The sequence below is a fragment of the Python bivittatus genome, unplaced genomic scaffold (assembly GCF_059951505.1).
Source record: "Python bivittatus isolate LINGU-HERP-01145 unplaced genomic scaffold, Pbiv_v1 ctg000680_np1212, whole genome shotgun sequence".
In the NCBI taxonomy this organism is placed as follows: domain Eukaryota; kingdom Metazoa; phylum Chordata; class Lepidosauria; order Squamata; family Pythonidae; genus Python; species Python bivittatus.
In genome coordinates, this window is record NW_028277095.1 from 8,261,137 (window position 1) to 8,279,976 (window position 18,840).

At 48.1% G+C, this 18,840-nt stretch overlaps 1 protein-coding gene across 11 annotated transcripts in view; it reads right to left on the minus strand.

Annotated features, from left to right (window-relative positions):
• The window catches only part of AAK1 (AP2 associated kinase 1), a 108,095-nt gene extending 89,255 nt beyond the window's left edge, over nt 1-18,840 (minus strand). For 7 of the 11 annotated variants that reach the window (XM_088151983.1, XM_088151980.1, XM_088151979.1 and 4 more), the window contains exons 1-2: nt 18,565-18,840; nt 17,794-18,229 (exon numbers count right to left, since the gene is read on the minus strand). In XM_088151983.1, coding sequence (XP_088008109.1) covers nt 17,794-17,959 — 166 coding nt within the window. In that variant the 5' untranslated portion in view covers nt 17,960-18,229; nt 18,565-18,840. The remainder of the gene's footprint in view (nt 1-17,793; nt 18,230-18,564) is intronic. The other 4 variants (XM_088151986.1, XM_088151985.1, XM_088151976.1 and 1 more) reach the window with 3 other exon arrangements.

The window sequence follows — 18,840 nt, forward strand, 5'->3', positions numbered from 1 at the left end:
TAAACATGGGGCAGGCAACTTCAGCTCTCAGATGCCTCTGCTGATCCCCACCAGGACCTGCATTTTTTAAAATATGATTTTAAAAACCTAATAAATGGTGAAATGCTGCAAAGTTGAGCATGAACTGCAGCAGTAGTTTTGCTTGTAGGAATTCCTGTGAACCCCCCATAATTCCTGCTACGATGGTAGGGAACATCCTGGGCAGCAACCTTGATGGCAAAGAGGGCTTTGTGCCTGGCCCTGTTCACCCTGGCAGCTATTTTGTGAGAATGCCCAGCACATAATTTTAAAAGTCCAAATATGTCCCATCTCCAAAAGGCTGCAAACTCTTCAGAGAAGGCATGAAAAGTCACAGTTATGTCTAGTTACCTAAAACATGCACAGCAACTGCAAGGCATTTCTCATCTGAGATAGGAGCAGACATCTTCCAAGATAAGACTCATTCACCTGGCCTTCAGGCAGGGTCAAGATGGGCTCAAAAGCTCTCATCTTGAGAGATGGAATGTCTGCTCCAATCAAGAGCGTTTTCTGGAGCCAGAGGGCTGTGCCAAGTACCAGAACATACAACCGATGCAGTGATGACACGATGCTGGGGAAAACCACCTCCTTAGGAGTTGGACCGCAACTCAGTCCCTCATTCTGCAGGAGGCTGCCCGGTGGCTGGGTGACATCCCCAGAGGGAATGGGGCTGACCGTTTCAGCTCCTTTTTTCCTTGTTTGCGATTTGGAGGACAGTTTAAGAGTGGGAATGGTGTGCCTCTTAAAAGTCTCTCGTTCCCATCCTCAGTCTTTTTTTTTTTTTTTTTTTTAAGAAAAATTGTGCTGCTGAAATTTTTGGCAACAAATTTTAATGGTGGGACCTCAGGGTGATGGATGGTTGGGGTGGGAAAATCTACATATAACCACTCCCTGAATGATTATTTCAGCCCAGTTTCCAGCACAGATTCAGTCCTGAAATTGTTGATTAACCTGGCAGACAGGGAATAGAACGGTCAATTTTCCTGGATTTCTCCAAAGGTCCAAATTCCATCAGAATTGTCTGCTTGCGTGTGGGGCTTGGAGAGATGTTCATAAACGGTTCTTCTCCTATCTTTTGGATCAGCTTCAGATGATAGCACCAAGGAAGGGTGACTTCTGGTTCCACAGCACACTCTTTGTGCTTGTACTGTGTCTCTCCAGCAGCTTAACATTCAGACTCTTTTGGGCCATGAGCTAATATGGTGCTGAGGTTTGGAATCAAATCCCACCAGCATTCTGAGTCAGGAGAAGCAGCAAAAGAAATGGGCAAGTGTTTGGATGGATTGCAAAGGAAAGAAGCACAACTCAGTGAAAAGGAAGATGCTGTTGGTGGGAGGAGCCTTGACCGGCATTCACTGAAGAACAGGTTCACAGCTGGGGGGTTTGTTCATCTCAGGCTGACATCTCTTCTTTGATCCGCTTGAACAGAAATATCTTGGCTGCGCTCACCCAAGGGCTAGAATTCTAGTAACATACCAGATCAGAGCATGGTAGATGTTACTAATCTACTAATCAGTCCTTTCTCTGAAGTCTATTTTGAAGTTTCACCAGGTACAAAATACCTCACTAGCTAAATTTTTATCTCACTCATGCTGGTGGAAGGAAAGAGGACGACCAGCAGCAAAGTGGATGGATTTGGTTACAGTGGTGATTGGGGGGGGGGGGTGTTTGGAAGGCCTGAAGGACCCAGTTAGGAGAAAATCTACCTATGTGGTTGCTAAGAGTCAACCAGGACTTGATGGCATGAAATCAGTCAATCAATCATACTGTTTTGACCCCTCTACCTATTTCAGGAAGCTATTTGTTTGGAAATGGGGCCAGAAACACAATGCAGGTTAATTTTATTTCTTACTTTTAACATCCTAATTGTTCGAGGCTAAAAGACCTTCAAGGAATTCTTCTCAAATATCGTTTTACAGACACTTACCTGGATGCCCCCCGCTTAAAGATTTGACAACCAAGGAAGGAGTCTTTTCAGCAATGTCATACTATCTTTTCCGTGCCAGTTTGAAGCTTTGGGTTGGTTAATTTTTGAATTCCCTGAACTTTTGAACCAATTATTATCCTCCCCAATCTATGGATTTTACCGACTGATGTTGCTACTCATAATATTTACTGTTTTCTTATTTTAAATGAAATAGATTTGAATCTCTTCTGTGTGAATTCCTTGGTTCCATTTATTTAGCTGCCCGTCTTCCAGTAAGAAGTAAATCCAGTCCTTTGAAAAGAACTTAAGACTTCTTTTCTTAAAGATAAGTTGCATATCTCAATCGCCACTAAATTGGCATATATTATATTCAATCTTATATTCAATCTGCCACCATCACATCAACAGCATTGCAGGCACTTTCTCTGCATTTGGTAAAACTACCAGTGAAGAATCTTCACTTGCAGATTAAAACCAGCTTGGTCAACAAAATAAAGATGTTCGCTTGATCATTAGCACCCTACGGGCACCTTTACCCCTCGCTCATTCCTTCCTCCCCAACATTTTTGCTTTTTTGGAAACTGCATTCAGCAATAGTTTTGCAACTTCTGCTTGCTTATTTGATTTGGCACCGCCCAACTCCAGGTTGACTCTTCCTTCAATTTTTAAGTAACCCCCCTTGCAATAACTGTAAACCATGGAACTGATTTTGACCGTCATGGTGGGAATTCTGGATCGCAGGCAATCCTGAGGCCTGGAGTACCCGCCCCTCCCCTAGAAATGCCTGTCAGGCAAAAAAGAAAAAAAAAAACTTTTTTCAGGAAGCTTTTTAATTTCCAACTATTAAAAAGTTATTAATATTTTCACCCACTGGTTCACCGAATGTCACTGTTTTTTTTTAACAACTTTCCAACTTGCATCTTGCTTTGAGTCCCTTTGCTAGAAGTCTGCCTAGACTTGCCGTATAGATTTTAAGCCTTCATAAGGTTTTAGAGCATGTTAAAGAGACTTTTGCTAGCGTCCTCAGGAAAGCAGAGGTCAGAAGTCAGCCCCAGGGTCTCAGCCCCTCATCCAGTAGAAAATACAGCCATTAAAAGAAGCAGCAGCAGCTAGTTCGACCATTCCCAACAATACAACTGCAGCCTTCCAAGTCTCTGTGCAAGGGGAACTCTTAGATTACGAGGCATGAAACACACAACTGCCTTATCAGCTCGTCCTGGAAAGGAAAAAAGATCACCGCTCCCTTCCCCAAAAGCAGATTATGTATCGGAGAAGCAAGAGAGAAGGAATCAGCACATGGGGGGGGGGGGGGCGCCAGGGGCAAAACATCCTGATTGCAGAGGTCAAGTCAGCGACCACAACAGGGGCCGATGCAGCCAAGATAACACAGGGGCAGCAGCTCGAAAGGCTTAAAGCTTTGCGATCCCCCCAAGAAAAGCACTCCTCCCTTGGAGGAGGAGCAGGCATACTATTTATTTATCAAATTTATATGGCCCCTCATCTCACAAAAAGGGACTCTGGGCGGTGTACAACACTCGGTTACAAAGAAAACCAATAAATGCATATAAAACAGTAATTATTAAAACTATAAAAACGATTTAAAAAGTACACAGAACAAGAGACAATGAATGTTAACCACAGTAATGGAGCCACCTTAAAATTTCACCGGTCCCCTGGGACCCCCAGCCTGATGACGCAGCCGGGTCTTGGGGGGCTTCAGGAACAGGGATGGGGCTGACCTCACTTCCGGGGGAGAAGAGTGCGCAAGGCGGGGGCCGCGGCAGAGAAGGCCCGCCTCCTGGGACCCGCCAAGTGTAATTCCCCGGCAGATGGGACCCGCAGCCCGCCCTCTCTGCCAGACCTGATGGGAAGGGCAGATGTAATCGGGTGGAGGCGATCCCTCAGGTAACCCGGCCCCATGCCATGAAGGGCTTAAAGGTCACAACCAGCGCCTTGAGTTGGACCCGGAAGCAGACTGGCAACCAACGCAGTTCGTGGAGCAGAGGTGTAGCGCGTACCCTTCTACGGGCACACGTAACAGCCCCCGCTGCTGCATTCTGCACCAGTTGAAGCTTCTGGATACACTTCAAGGGCAGCCGCATGTAGAGCGCATTACAGAAGTCCAAACGGGAGGTGACCAGGGCATGCGTGACTGTGAGCAGAGCCTTACGATCCAGGAACAGGTACAAGTGGCACCCAACAGGATGCTGTGCAAAGGCCCTCCTAGCCACGACCGCCCCCTGCTCTTCAAGCAGGAGTCGTGAATCCCAGAGGACCCCCAGATTGTGCCTCTGTCTGGGCCACCTCATCCAGCTCCAAAGACGGCAGAGTCCTAGCCCCGGAAGGCCCCCAAACCCAAAGCCACTCAGCCATGCCGGGGTTCAGCTGAAGCCTGCTGTCCCCCATCCAGACCCTCATCGCAGCCTCCAGGCGCCAGGATAAGATGGTCACAGCATCACTTAACTCGCCAGGGGCAGAGATGTATAATTGGGTACCATCACCCACCCTGTTGGGCTGTGGGAGAGCCAGGCCTTTCTTCAGGGGGTTCAGAGCAAAGGAGAGCTTTTATGTCTCTGGTTGTCTTCTGCTGGGGGCAAGTGGTGGGTAAGCAAACAGCATTGGGGCAGCAGCTGCTATGGGTAGGATGAAAAGGAAGGAGAGACGGAGCAACGGTCCAGAACTACAGCCATGTACAAAGTACCGCAGCAATTGAGATGTCTGCAACGAACATCCTTCAAATCCAGCACAATGCAGAAAGAGAATGGAAGTGAATCTGTTGCCACAGTAAGTTACCTTATTCTGCAAAGAGCTTATTTACAGTACATATAAGTTGTTGAGATGACAATCTCTTCAAGCGTATGCATTCCAAGGATAAATTGCAAGCAGGCGCAGTGCAGGATCCAAGATACCCTGTTGGGCCTCAGCCAATATTCTCATTCCTGCACCTACAAATAAGGCCTTCTGCGGGCAACGTTGAATGTTATTTGCCATTCTTGGACTGATGCATAAGAATAAAGACAAGATTTCTTCCAGTGGAACAGTCTGTGTTTCTTTTCAATTTCCGCTTACATTATTTTGCAAATTTTTCCATGTAGTGTGTGTATTCTGTGACTATGTCTGCCTTTTTTTCTTTCTTCTTTCTTTTCAAAAGAAACAAAATGCCAAAAAAATTGACATTCGTAGTAAGCATGTTGTGACTCTCAAATGTCACATTTCAGAGGCTTCACGAAGCAGGAATCCAGATGTTACATGGCAAGCGCTGGAGACACCTGTTAAAACTGGTTCCACCGACTTGCTTCTGGCTGAGGCCTCACTGATTAGGAACTATGGGGATTGTGGTGCCACACCTTTGGGGGGGCCTCAGTATAGGGGGAGGGCATGGAAATCTGGTCTTGCCTGATTAATCCAGGGGCAGACAAGAGGCTCTACCTTGTCCCCGTGGGTTGGAAAGCCCTTCGGAGCTTTGCACAGTTGAGTATTTCACTAGACTAGAGCGCAGGCTTAAACCAGGGCTTTTCAAGGATCAAGCCTGTGACAGATATTGCCCCCACACAGTTCCTTCCCGTCATAACGTGGCTGGCGAAGAACGACCAAGCTTGCCCGCGCTCCCAATTTCACAGGGCATTTTATTCATTTCAGCCAGGACGAGAGCGTAAACCGTCGTATTCGCAGCAAGAGGGCAGTTCTTGGGTGGCCTGCATGCAAGATGGCTGGCCCTCACATACCCTCACATCCTCTCTGGCCCCCCAGGAGCTCGAGGAAGAGAACAGCCGTGGGGTGGGGCAGCCGGAGGCTGCCACTGGATTCCGTCAGTTTAAGGAGGTTTACAGCTCCTTAAGTGAGTGAACAACACACGGATATCTTGCTCATTAAAAAACAAACCTGGTACACAATCACCAGAGATAATGATTGTGTACAAGCTTTGATATTAACTCATCACTATTAAAGACAAAACATGGACGTTGCATAAAAAGGACCTGGTGGCCTATGGATTATACTTCCATCTGCCGGCAGCTCGCACACGCTGGAAGGCTCAGGGCAGAAGAGCGGCCCGTGGATCAGGCTGAGACGAGCCTTCCGGTCTCCAACGTTCACAGCGGCCAGACAGGAATCACCAACAAGGGTACAAAAAGGGCACAACAGCTGCAGCTTTTATCCGTTTCATAGGGTGCAATTGAAAAAAAAAATCAGCTTCGTCTTTTAGATTTCAAACCTGCAAGCTGATTCTGATCCATCTGTGTGCGTGTGTCTGTGTGTCTTAAAACATGTGTCTTAACCAGTTCTTCCAAACTGAGACCTTAAAGGTTATCTTTCATGTTCCGCTGTTTGATCCACTTGCCATTCCGGGACACCAAAGTTGCTCCTCGGACAGAATTCAGATTTCACAACTTAAGGCGGGCGGAAATCCCACCACTGTCAGCAGACCTCTCCGGGTCCTCATCTGTCCTTGGTGAGGTTTGGCTGGGGGGGGGAGCAGAGGTCAAGAGGGCGAAGCAGTACCTGAAGCAAGGCAACCCCAGGAGTGTTTCACAGCAACCTGCTGTAAAAAGGAAGCGTGCAAGGCGAGTGCTTGGGCTCGTGGGTGCGGCTGTGAACCCTCCCCAGAGAGACAAGAAGACTAGATAGATGTGGGTCTCCAGCTCAGGACATTTACTAAAGCATTAACTGGAGAGGAGGCAGAAAGTGTCGGCTGCTTTTTAGAATTAAACAGGCTTGACTGGTTAAACCTTACAGTATTAGGAACACCATCATCCCTGAGACCACACCACGCGAACAGGCTTTGAGATTTTTCTTATTTGTTTGATGTTTTCTAAGGAAGGGGGAGTCATTTGTAAGCAGAAAATTTAAGCAGAAAATTCAATCAATAGCTGAAGAGAGCTGCTCATGTATCTTCTGGGTGGGTCCTAGAATATCTGCTTATCAGAGAGGATGTTAGCTTGGGGTGGGAATTCAGGTGCAATTAGATTTTGCAAGGCCCTTAGCTGAAAAATGGTCATGGAAGGAGGGCTGAACTGTCACCAGTGTGCTGAGGGCTCTTGCTACAAAGGGTGGTGGGCAAGCTTCACACAGCTCTCCTGCTTTTTATGGACCCCTGGAGCTTCCCCAAGACTGCATGTCTCCAAAATTCAGCAACAATCTACCAAACCGCAGAGGCTGGATTTCCCAGTGGCTTTCTACAGAAAAGAGAGAGAGAGAGAAAGAGAGAGGGAGAAAGGGAGGAAAAAAGGAGAAGGAAGGAAGGAAGGAAGGAAGGAAGGAAGGAAGGAAGGAAGGAAGGAAGGAAGGAAGGAAGGAAGGAAGGAAGGAAGGAAGGAAGGAAGGAAGGAAGGAAAGGCAAACATTTGGTGAAACAGTAACCCCAATCCTTAGCACTCCAAATGGTCATGATACTTGCCCTAGGTCCCCTGGCCACTGAGAAGTACTTTATTGATTATCCATTAGGCCATAACAGAATATGAAATACAGAATAATAAGACCGTGTGTAGCAAAGTAGAGTTAAAGGCAGGACTAAAAGAAAATATTTCTGTGTCACCCCTACCCCAATCAGATCCACATATGCAGTTCTCAACTGAGAAGGAAAAAAAAAAAGTTGGACATGAGTATTGATATAATCGCTGTGCCTTCTCCCAAAAGAAAAAGAACCCTTTGCGGATTCTTCCACAGCTCCCTCCTTTACCTTGAATGGCAGATCTCAGCCCAAATTCCCCCTGGCAAGTGTGCATCAATAAAGCCACATTATTCAGCCCGTCAGTGTGATGGATTCAACTTCCATCATTCTCACCCAGCAGGACAAGACGGCAGCAAAGTCGTGCATCAAACTGTGACTCTCTGCTGCTATCTAATGGCCATCCAGAGCACTGAAGCCCATAAACACCAAGCCTGGAAAAAGATACAATAAATGTGGCTTTAAAAAAAAAATAGAAACCAAATGGTGCTGAGTTCAGAAACTCAGTGTGCAGTGCACAGACCTTGCACAGTATGCTATAAAGCATGCCTCCCTGGACAGTGCCTTCCAGTTTTATTTGGCTACAATCCCTATAAATAAATCCCCATGGTCAAATGGCCAGGCCATCAGGTTAGAGAAAGCAGCCGTGAAGATTGAGCCAAACACTCAATTTGCCCTATCTATCCCAAGAAATCTGATCCTGCTTGGAACCAGGCAGCAAGTAAACAACCTGCATGCTTTCGTAAACAAAGAACACTCTTCAGCGTTTATAAGCCTGCATAATGAAGTAATTAATATGACGAATTCAACTACAGGATCTCGAATTGCTGCCTAACAAGACGCAGAGAAATCAGCCCAAAGAGACTTCAGAAGAGTAGAAATTTTCCCAGCTGGCTCAGAATAATAGCCCAGAGTCTGGAATCTTTACTGTACTGTTTTATTTAACTTGCAAGGTTTGAACAGCTCCTCGGGCTGGCCTATTCTGCTTTAAAGAAGATTAAATTACCGATCAGAGGGTAGTTAATAGGATGGAGTTCCCTTCATGCCTCGAATGGTTGTGGTGCCACGCCTCAAAGCCCGTTGGGCGCCGCGTCACCTCCCCGTGTGACCGGTGGCAACTGGATGCGTAGTTTGGAGTGACTTCCATTCTTACCCCTAACGCCCTAATGATCTTTTATGATGGCTTTGCACATTCTCCCAGCACGCTCCCATGGAGAAACGCGCTGGAATGCCAGAGAGCACGGGGTTATTACTCACAAGCCCTTTGCAAACTGCCACTCGGCTGAACGGACTTCCGCAGGAAGGCTTCCTGGGACGGTCGTGCCCTACGGTCTATCTGCAGGCAAAAATCCCAACCATCAGGGAGTCTAACAGCTAAAGGCGAACCCTGGGAATTTAATATTTTCACGGCCCACCACCCAATAGCTACCTCTCCAGGTACGGTTCGTTCAGTTTATAACTTGTATTCCATGTGATTAAAAGGAAGTCAAACTGTGTATAAAGTAATCTTTAAAGAAAAAGAAGAACAACACAGGTCAAAACAGCTTTTTTCACCGAGTACTTTCCAGTCATGTTAAGCTGGCATTTCTTAGAATCCCTGCAAGTTCTGGGAATTACGGTCCAGAATACGTGAAAACATTCAGAGAAAACTGGATTGCTTAATTAACAGGTTAATATTAGTAGGTTTTAAGCAATTTCCATACTGAAGATGGAAAACACCAGGTTACGGATTGGCCCGGGATCAGGTTTTAACCAGATTTTGTTCACAAAGCCCAGATGTTGCACTCACAATACTATGCCCAATACCCCTCCACAGATTACAACTGCACACAACATGCTGAGACAACAGCCTACTTTTCTGCAACATGCTTATCCAAGCCCATTTCAGACTTATTTAGCATGTTGTGCGAAGCCATCCGTGGCATCCACAAGAAATGAGGCATGAAATCAAAAATCTCCATGTAGGCTGTCTTGAGTTCTCGAAGCAGTGCTCCTCAACCTTGGCCGCTTGAAGATGGGTGGACTTCAACTCCCAGAATTCCCCAGCCAGCCATGCTGGCTGGGGAATTCTGGGAGCTGAAGTCCACCCATCTTCAAGCGGCCAAGGTTGAGGAACACTGTCTTGAACGAAAGGCAGGACACAAATCTAGCCAATAAATACATGACTGACTTTTTGTTTTTGTTCTAAGTGCCACTTAAATTGTTCAGGGTCCTTTTTATAGGGCCCTGATCTACTGGGATTACGACAGCCCCCCATCCCCACCAAGTCTGGGTGGGTTCACACAACCTTCTTAACAGGGTTACTGAAGCAACCTATTTTCTGGGGCCACACCGAGCAAACGAGTGACAGAGCTTCTGAACGACAAAAATATCAACCAAGCTTAATACGAACCAACTTTAGCACATTGTGCAAATGCTGGTCACCTGGCCTGAGGTCTGCACATTATGTGAACACAGCCAGTGATTCACGGGCTTGGCTTCCACCGAGGGCAATCAATCGGGCCCAGATGCAGCCGCCCACCGGCCAAGGAAGCTGCCTTTCGCATGAGTCCCTGCTCTGGGCTGACCTCCTCCCTGCAGCGAGGCGTGCACCGAACAGTGACTCACGGCAGGGCAAAGGGCAGCTCCTGAGCAGACCTAGCAAGACAGCAGCACGAAGTCTGGCGATCGTTTGTGGGCCACGGAACAGCAAAGGCAACCTTAAGGAGCGGCTTAAAAACGAGATCTCCCTCTCACTACAGCTGACGGCCAGCAACTTCTGAGTTGCAAGGAAAAGCACAGGAGAAGTGTCAGAGTGAGCGAGCGTGTGCCCAGTAGCATGACTCAGCTCAGAAAAGTGTGCAGTCATGAGAGAGCCGAGATGCCCTGGAAAAGTTTCGCTGTTCTTAATGCTGAGATTCTTCCTTTCGAGACCAGAATCGTCTTCCTTAGAAAGCAAGAGGAGCAGGGCACAGCGTGGCCGGGGGGGAGAGCAAGGCTCAGCTCTTCCCTCCCCCTCTGAAGGGGTACTCCCCCCCCCCCGCTATCAGGGCCAGACTCCTTGGATGAGAGCTGGAACTGATTTTAATCCTATTTTAAGAAGAAGGGATCAGCTATTTTGCTGCTTTAATACTAAGCAACACGTCAATACAACTGGTCTGCATTTGCGGGGAGGGGACTGTCAGCACTGCGGAAGGGAATAGAAAGAGGGGCGTCCCCAGAAGTGGCTCTCCCTATTGCTCTTCAAAAGGAGGGTCGTTAGCTAGAAAGCTTGGCACCAGGGGTATGTCAGGGACTGCCTTACCCAACACAACTGGATCCATTCAATCGCATCGCCGAGGAGTCCCTGTTGAGAACCCCACCCCCTGAGGGATCCACGGGGCCACAAGAAAACAGGCCACTCACAGCCCCCCTCCCCATTCTCTGCTTGTCCAGTGGGCCTTCAGACCACAGAAGATTGTTGGGCAACCCATCTCACTTATGTAAAAGATTATATGGCATTGTTTGTGTTACTTCTTTTTCTGGTTTTGCTTCTTGGGCGCTGGCCAGAGTCCTAGGGATTGGACAATACACAAAAACGGTTAAGCAGACAAATGTTTTAACCCAGGAGTCATGGAGAGCTGCCTTTTAAGTGATATTTCAGGTGCTAGACACCAAAAGCTGGTACAAAACCCCCAAAGTAACTATGTGAAATATGATGTATTTAATCACGTTTAATGTAACAAAATAGGGAAATAATCTTTTATTAAGAAAAGTCTGTAAACAAAAAGAGCTCCATAGAGTAGATGGTTATGGGGAAAAGCACTGCATCATTGGTTATAAAACCAAGGGTCTTCTTAATCTGCATTAAGGTCAACACCAGCATTAGATTTGGCATTTAGATTAAAAACAGTTAAGCGTGCCTTTTTGCTTCCCTATCAAGACTTATTCAGGATAAATAAATGGGAAGTTCGGTTATGCTCGATCACTGATTCTTTGAGTCACCAGCAAACCACAGGCTTTGAGGACATCCCTACTCTGAGCCACACAAGGGGAAACAGCTTTGCAAACTTCCCTTTCTGATCACCAACACGGGTTCACAGTTAGACAACTGATTGATACGCTTGAAAGCCCTTGCCACCCAATAAACCTTTGTTCAGGTTGAGTTGCATGGTCTAGAACGTTTCTCTTTCAGAGGAAGGTCCTTTAACGCATCAATCCACCTCATTCCAAATTAGTCCATTGATCAAGTCCTGCCTGTTTTCATTGTCAAGGGGCCACAGAGGTCCTTGGAAGATGCTGTAACTGAAGCTTCTTATGCTGAAGGACTTAGGCTAGCCTTCCCCACCCTGGCGTCCTTCAGACCAAGCTGGCTAGGAAATTCTGGGAGCAGCAGTGCCAAGATCTCTGGAGGACAGGGAAGCCTGAGCTAACATGGGGCCCTCTGGATGCAAAACATGCCTTTGATCCCCACAGCCCAAACTTCTTTATGAAAAACGGGAGGGAAGAATTGCTTAAAGCACCCACGTTGGGCAGAATTCATCAGGGTGAAATTCGAGATCATACAGAAGTGGAACAACTTGATTTCTTATCACTGGGATGATGGCCAAAGATGCAAGTAGCGTCTAATGGAAAGCGCTATATTGGAAGGATGCCAGGCCAAAAGAAGATTCTGCAACATTTGGTCTGTGGTGGCTCTTTCACACATGCAAGCCACAGCCATAAAGAACTCACATGTGTGAAATCCAACTGACGCAAATCATTCTTTAAAAGGTGTAATAGTTAGGTTGGCTGTGAGAAGAAAAGCAACATCCAAGGAGCCAATATCTTCATTAGGTCACCTGCAGCTGTTCAAAATTGCTGCAGACTTTCAAGAAGCGTTCAACAGGCAAGTTGATAAAAGAGAGAAAGAGAGAGAGAGAGAGAGAGAGAGAGAGAGAGAGAGAGAGAGGGAGGGAGGGAGGGAGGGAGGGAGGGAGGAACAGGATTCCGTGTCTCTGACAGCTTCCATGGTTAAATGGAGGGACAGAGAGCTCTCAAAGAAGCAGATGAGACCTTAGCAGGGCAGGTGAGTTTTAGATAGCAACTGCATTTTTCTAAAGCTCTCTACCCAGAAGATGCTAGCAAGCATTATATATTTTCCATTTTTGGCAATATAAATTCCAGTTGTTACAGTCAAACCCTCTCGAATTTCTTTGGAAGCACAAGTCATTAAAGGGGCTGAGCTGATCACTTGGGTGCAGATGCCACAACTTGGTACACCTTCAAACGCAGAACTTCAAGCTCTGCCTCCCACAGCCATAAAGATCAGTGACTTTCTCAATACCAGTGATGGGAGAATTTTATTACCCTGAGACACCGCATGCATGTTCCCTATCTTGGGATCTCTGGGGCCTTTCTGGAAAGAGACTGCTAGACTAGAGGAGCCTTTCTCAACCTTTTTACCCTGGAGGAACCCTTGAAATAATTTTTAGGTCTCAAGGAAGCCCTGCATAAAAATCACAAAAAATACGAAAACATTACAATACAATTCACTTCTACAACAGCAAAGTGGCAGGCTGGCATTTGAGTCATGGGGCATAAAATTCCTACCACTGCAAATGCTAGTATTGCATGGTCCATGAAGTTCCAAAACTGACTTTGTCCCCCCACGATCTCTCACGGAACCGTACCAACCTCTTGTGGAACCTGGGATTCCATGGAGGGTCTGTGGCCTGAGACAGTGTCTATCACTCTTGGGATGCCGGTGTGTGTCTATGTTCTCTGAAATAAGCCTCCCACAGACAGAAAACTCGTACATCAGGAAGCAGCTTAAGCTAGGACGTGTGACATCATCTTTTTTCCTACAGGATGACAAAGAACAAGCAGACTGAAAGAATACTTTGTGGGGGGGATTATGTGTCATCAAGTCAATGTTGACTCTTAGCAACTAGATACATTTTCTCCATGATGGTCTGTCCCTAACCTGGTATTTCAGGTCTTCCAATGGTGCCTCCATCCACCTTGCTGCTAGTCGTCGTCTTCTCTTGTCTTCTACCTTTCCATGCATTATGGATTTTTCAAAGAATCTGGGTCTTTCCATTGATTGCTTATGTTCTATCAAGGCAGTTAAAGACCACACAGATGGAACTTTTCCAGGATGATCTGCCCTCCACTTGGTCTTTCAGGTCTTCCAATGATGCCCCCATCACCACTACAACTGAGTCCATCCACTTTGCTGCTGGTCATCCTCTTCTTTTCTTTCCCTCCACATTTCCCAGCATTAGAGCCTTCTCAAGAGAGCTGGATCTTTTCATAATGCATAGCAGGATAATTTGAGTCTGGTCATTTGTGCCTCAAGTGAGAACCCTGGGTTGATTTGTTCAATGATCCATTGGTTTGTTTTCTTGGCTGTCCACAGTACAACCATGGGATAAACTGGACACATCTACCAATACCTCACAGAACTAAGCTGAGCCCTCAGTATGTACCCTAGGGTATACTTCTCCACAGCTCCATGTTGACTTTGGCTGACTTCTCAAAGCTAAGCAGGGCAGGGTCTGGTTAGTATTTGGATGGGCCACAAACTTGAAATCCCAGAGCTGTAGACTAGACTGGGGAGTCAACTTCATGGAAGAAGGCATTTCCATTCCATTGCCAAGAAAACTCCACGGATGTATGTGTGATGTCACCAGGAGTTAAGTTTGGCTCAAGGGAGACTTTATCTTAATATTTCTTTATTTATTTATTTATAAACATGCATATACCAGTTCAATCTGAGGAAAAGCAAAGCAGGGTACATAACGAACAAGAGTAATGAAATACCAATGCAAAATAGAATAAAAGCACAATAAATCATAATCCAAAGACATCATACTATTCATCTGTCAGTGCCAAGAAACACGATCACTTCCAAAGGTCTTCCGAAAAGTTTGAACAAGCTTTTGGAGACCATGAAAGTGAGGTCCATCCACCCTTTGGGGAGCAGACTGAACCAGGTGAGACAAGCACCATAAGGAAATGCCCACTTTTGCATCTGCTCCTCCTGAACCTCTTGGCAGGGACCTCCAGCAGGCATTACCTGTTCACTTGGACTGGGGTAGGGGGGCAGAATCTATCTGGGAAAGTCAGTCATAGCATCCCATCTCCCGAGCTACCTAGGACTTTTTACCAGCACCCTGAATTGCACTCAGAGACACGCCGGTAGTCAGTGGAGCTCCCATAGCAATGATACTATATGGCAGCAACAAGACTGTCCCATGAGCAAACGGGCTGTTGCATGGTGTACCAACGGATGTTTCTTCAAGGGTAGCCCCATGTAAAGCAAATTAGTCATCCAAACCAAAGATGACAAGGGCATAAGTGACCACCTTCAGCATCTCCTGTTCTACGCAAGGCCACAACTGGTGCATCAGTTAAAGCTGGCTAAAGGTCCTGTTTGACATGGCTTCTATCTACCTGGAGTCCAGGAGGACCCCCAAGTTGCAAACCTGCTGTCCAGGTGGGGGGGGGCACAACCCTACTCAGATCCAATGTTGATCTTTAAGCCATGTGCAATTTTAAAATTTAATTTTGCTGCAACTAGAGAGAAAGAACAAAGAGGTAATGACATACCCACAATGACCACTTTGATCTTAAGAATCTGCTTGCTTTGATACGGCTTCACAATCCTGTTTAATCAATACATAATTCAAGTATTAAAAAACAAAGAGGTTTTCAGTAAAGTGCTAGATGTGAGTATGCGTGCTACATAGCTCTGATGCTGCTCAGAAATATTTTGACTCACCCTTCCGCCAAAAGAAGTTCTTCCAAAGGATTCTGTGTCACATTAGAGCAACGGGCCTTCAGACCAACTGAAACTAGGTTTCTTAGTGAAGCTGAAGGCCTCCTTCTGGTAGCTACTGTTTCAGGGCTAAATTATTCATAACCTCAATGTCGTATGCAAAGTGCTAGGTGAACCTTACCTCACTGAGCTACCAGGCCACCATCCTTCCCTCAGACTGGCCCAAGTTCACTCCCAAAGGTTCACAGCTAAGTGGTGATTTAGACCCAAGTTCATGGCCTAGTCAGACCTCTTAACATGACATCAATCTCTCTCCGACGGGTCCCCTCCAGAGGAGTTGGACTACATCTCCTAGGATTCCCAGCCAGCTAAATTCAAGCCCACATTCTCTAAATTAAAATCTGGGCAACCACACCTTAACTCCCTTTTAAGCAATCATCACAGACACTTGATCAATCCATAATACGGCCCCTGCTCACACAGAGACTCAACCCCCTTTGGAAGGTCCTTCAGCATTTTTAATACTCTCCCACCCCACCCATCACACTCTGAGCACTATAAACAACCTCTCCTTCACTATAGCTGCCACTCCCTGTTTCACGACAGTTTCGCCTTAGGAGACTGGCCAAGACGAAGATTAATTAGTGCAATGCCAGAAGTTCAATGCAGAAGGGGGTTGAAGGATTGATCCTGGAAACCAAACCCCACTGACACCTCAGCCCCTTCCTGAAAGGTAACCTGGCCCAGAACACAGGCAGACCTGCTCGCAGGGCGTAACTGGGGTCTTCAGCCTAAGCTTACCTTAGGTTCCCACTCGGTTCCTCCCCGATCTAACACTTTAGCCCCTCTATGCTTCAGCAGTCATAAGGTAGGTCTGAACGTACAGACAAACACTTTTCCCAGGGTAGGGAAGGAAGGGAGAGCAACACCGTTTTTTTCCAACCAAAATAAACCCTAGCGTAGAGAGACCAACCACTCTGCTGTCGTTCCTGGCTCACTACGTTGTCATGCAAGGCAAGTTCCAGGGAACGAGGCACATCGGATACTACCAAGGGCTGGGCGGGGGGGGGGGGGGGGCGGACCACATTTTCTCCATGAGGGAATCTACTGGCAAGCAGCTCATGAGGATCGTTCAGCAATTACTGAACCACAAAGAAGGCTTCAACTTTCCTGCAGTGCCCTTACGAAGGGAGAAGAGGAAGACAGGACCCCTGTAAAGCTCAGCCCGAGGAGCACTGCCTAGACAAGGTCTCCTCTGAATCAGCAAAGCAGGGCCCCAGGTAAACTCAGGACTCAGCGTTTTGTCCCGGCTTTATAATTTTGGAGCAAGTGGGAGAGGTATGAGGAGGTCTGGCTGCTTGCCCACTCACTCTGTACTCTGTGTCATGTCTGCGGCAATCTACCATGACCAGCAGCATTTCGGTAACCTGGGGTCAGAATCAGCCCCCGCGGATTTAACACCCAGGAGCATCCTTTCCAAAACCAGGTATACAAGATGCCCCCCTTGGTACAACACACGCAGGAGCGAATGGCCTTCGCAGAATGGCCTGCCCCATCCCCAAAGCCAAGGGCTTCTCTGTTTGATGCTGCTAACCAAAAGTCCCCCTCTGGGTACTTGAGCGTTCGTGATGCGTTGCATAAGACTCAACTCTTTTCTCCCCCCCCCCCCTTCCAAATGATTCTGCTCCATCACAACCCCAAGAAACAAAGAAATCTCAAAGGCCAAGTCTATATTCTTCCGTATGGAATTTGCTCCTTGCATCAGTGAGAGGGGGGAAGGAAGAAAACAAAATCTCTCAAGCTTTTACATTCAAAGTCTGAAAAGTCCAGTTTAACGACGCGCATCTAACTCAGACGTAAGCCAGGGGCTTTTTGCATGGTGCATGTTAGGAGTGCAATCTTTAGGGAGCCCTTGCAGCAATTAAAATGTAACCCCATCATTTGGAGCCCAGAGGCCATGGTGACAAGCTGGCCACCACCCCACACCTGTGACGCAGCAGGAGCTATAAGTACAGGTAGTTCCCATTTTAAGAATGAGTTCCGTTCCCAAGATCTGTCCTTAAGTCGAATTTGCGTGTAAGCCGGAACAGTATTATTGTATAATGCTGTATAAGTAGTACTGTGTAATGAACCATCGTGTATTTAACTCGGAATCTGCTACAAGAGGCTCCATGCTTAATTATGGGCCATCCTTAAACCGGGCGTTCTTAACCTGCACTACCTGCACAGAGAGGAAATACCACCCAGGCCTCTAATTATTCCTTTATTTATAGTGGTGGCACCGGAAGGAAAAGACACACTCTTCTTTTTCATGGATATTTGCATGCACGAAGCCTAGCACATTACATAACACCATTAAACAGGGGAAGGGGGTGGTAGCTTATACCCTGGTGAAGGGATACCCTTGGCGGTCGCCTGCCCGTTCTCAGAAAGGCTATTTTAGGAATGCCTGTTGACTGAAAACTCAAGACAGGGTTGTCACCTATACCGGTCATCATTCGTAGCCCTCAGCGCAAGGTTCCAATATTTTTAATAAAGGTGACTTCCGCTCTGAGGAACAGCAGGTCTCCTGAGCAAAAGTGAAGACTGTTTTCCCACTAATTGGATTAGCTAAGGAGCTAGAGGGAGACCCTGGTGGGGGGAGGGAGGGAGGGGGGGAGGGAGACGTGGGCCTCGCCTTACCTTCTGCTACGACCTCCTCCACGGTCACCTGATGCCTCCCCATGTTGAAGACTCGGCCGACGTATCCACTCCCCGGCCCAGCGCTGCTGCTGCTGCTTCCTCCAATGGTCCCCGAACCGGCTCCAGATCCTCCCTGCTCCCGTCGCGAGTCAAAAAATTTCTTCATTGTCCCCAACGCGCACGCACGGCTTGGCTTGGCTTGGCTTGGCTTGGCTTGGCTGCTGCTTCGGCTGAGCAGGTCCGGCCCTTCCCTCCGCCACAGATACAAAGGTAGAGGTACTTCTGTATGAAATTGTACAACTCTCTGCGTCGTCGTGAATTGAGACCAGATTAGTTCCTGGGGAGCAAGATCTTCCTCCTCCTTACAGGGCAGATGAGGATGTTTTCACTCTCCCGGTCCTGAGAGGCAGAGCCTGGGCACGATTCGCATTCAGACCTGAGGGAAAAAGGCAGAGAAGAGGCCAGGTTAGAGGTCCGTCAGCCCCGGAGCCCGAATCGTCAGGATCGGGCAGGGATCCTCGCGAGGCCTCGGAGGGAGAAAGGGCGGCCTCGCCCGCAGGGCCAACGGCCGTCCCGACCCCAAACCCGGGGAGAGAGAGGGGGAAGCGGGGAGGCCAAGCGGCAGCGCCCGAGGAGGCCCCCGGGGCCTTCTCGACCCCCCGCGCGAAGGCAGAGGGAGGGGCGCGACGGGCAGGGAGGGGCGCGGGAAGACCCCCCCCCGCCCCGGCAACTGCCCAGCGCCGCGGCCTCCCCCCGCGCGGGCGCAGCTACCTGGCCGGGCCACAGTGTTACCATCGCGGCTTCCGCTGCGGGCGCCGCGCCGGCCCTGCAGCATCGCTACAAAGTAGCGGCCGGAGGCGGAGGAGGCGGCGGCGGCCGAGGAGCGAGGGCCGCCGGGCTTCGAGGCGGCCGGGGGCCGGCAGCGGGAAGACCATGCCGAGCAGCCGCCGCCGCTGCCCGCCTCCCGCTCCGCTCGCTGCCCGTCCGGCCAGGAAATGAACTGTCACAGGAAGGCCCGCTTCCCCCGGCGAGGAGGAGGAGGAGGAG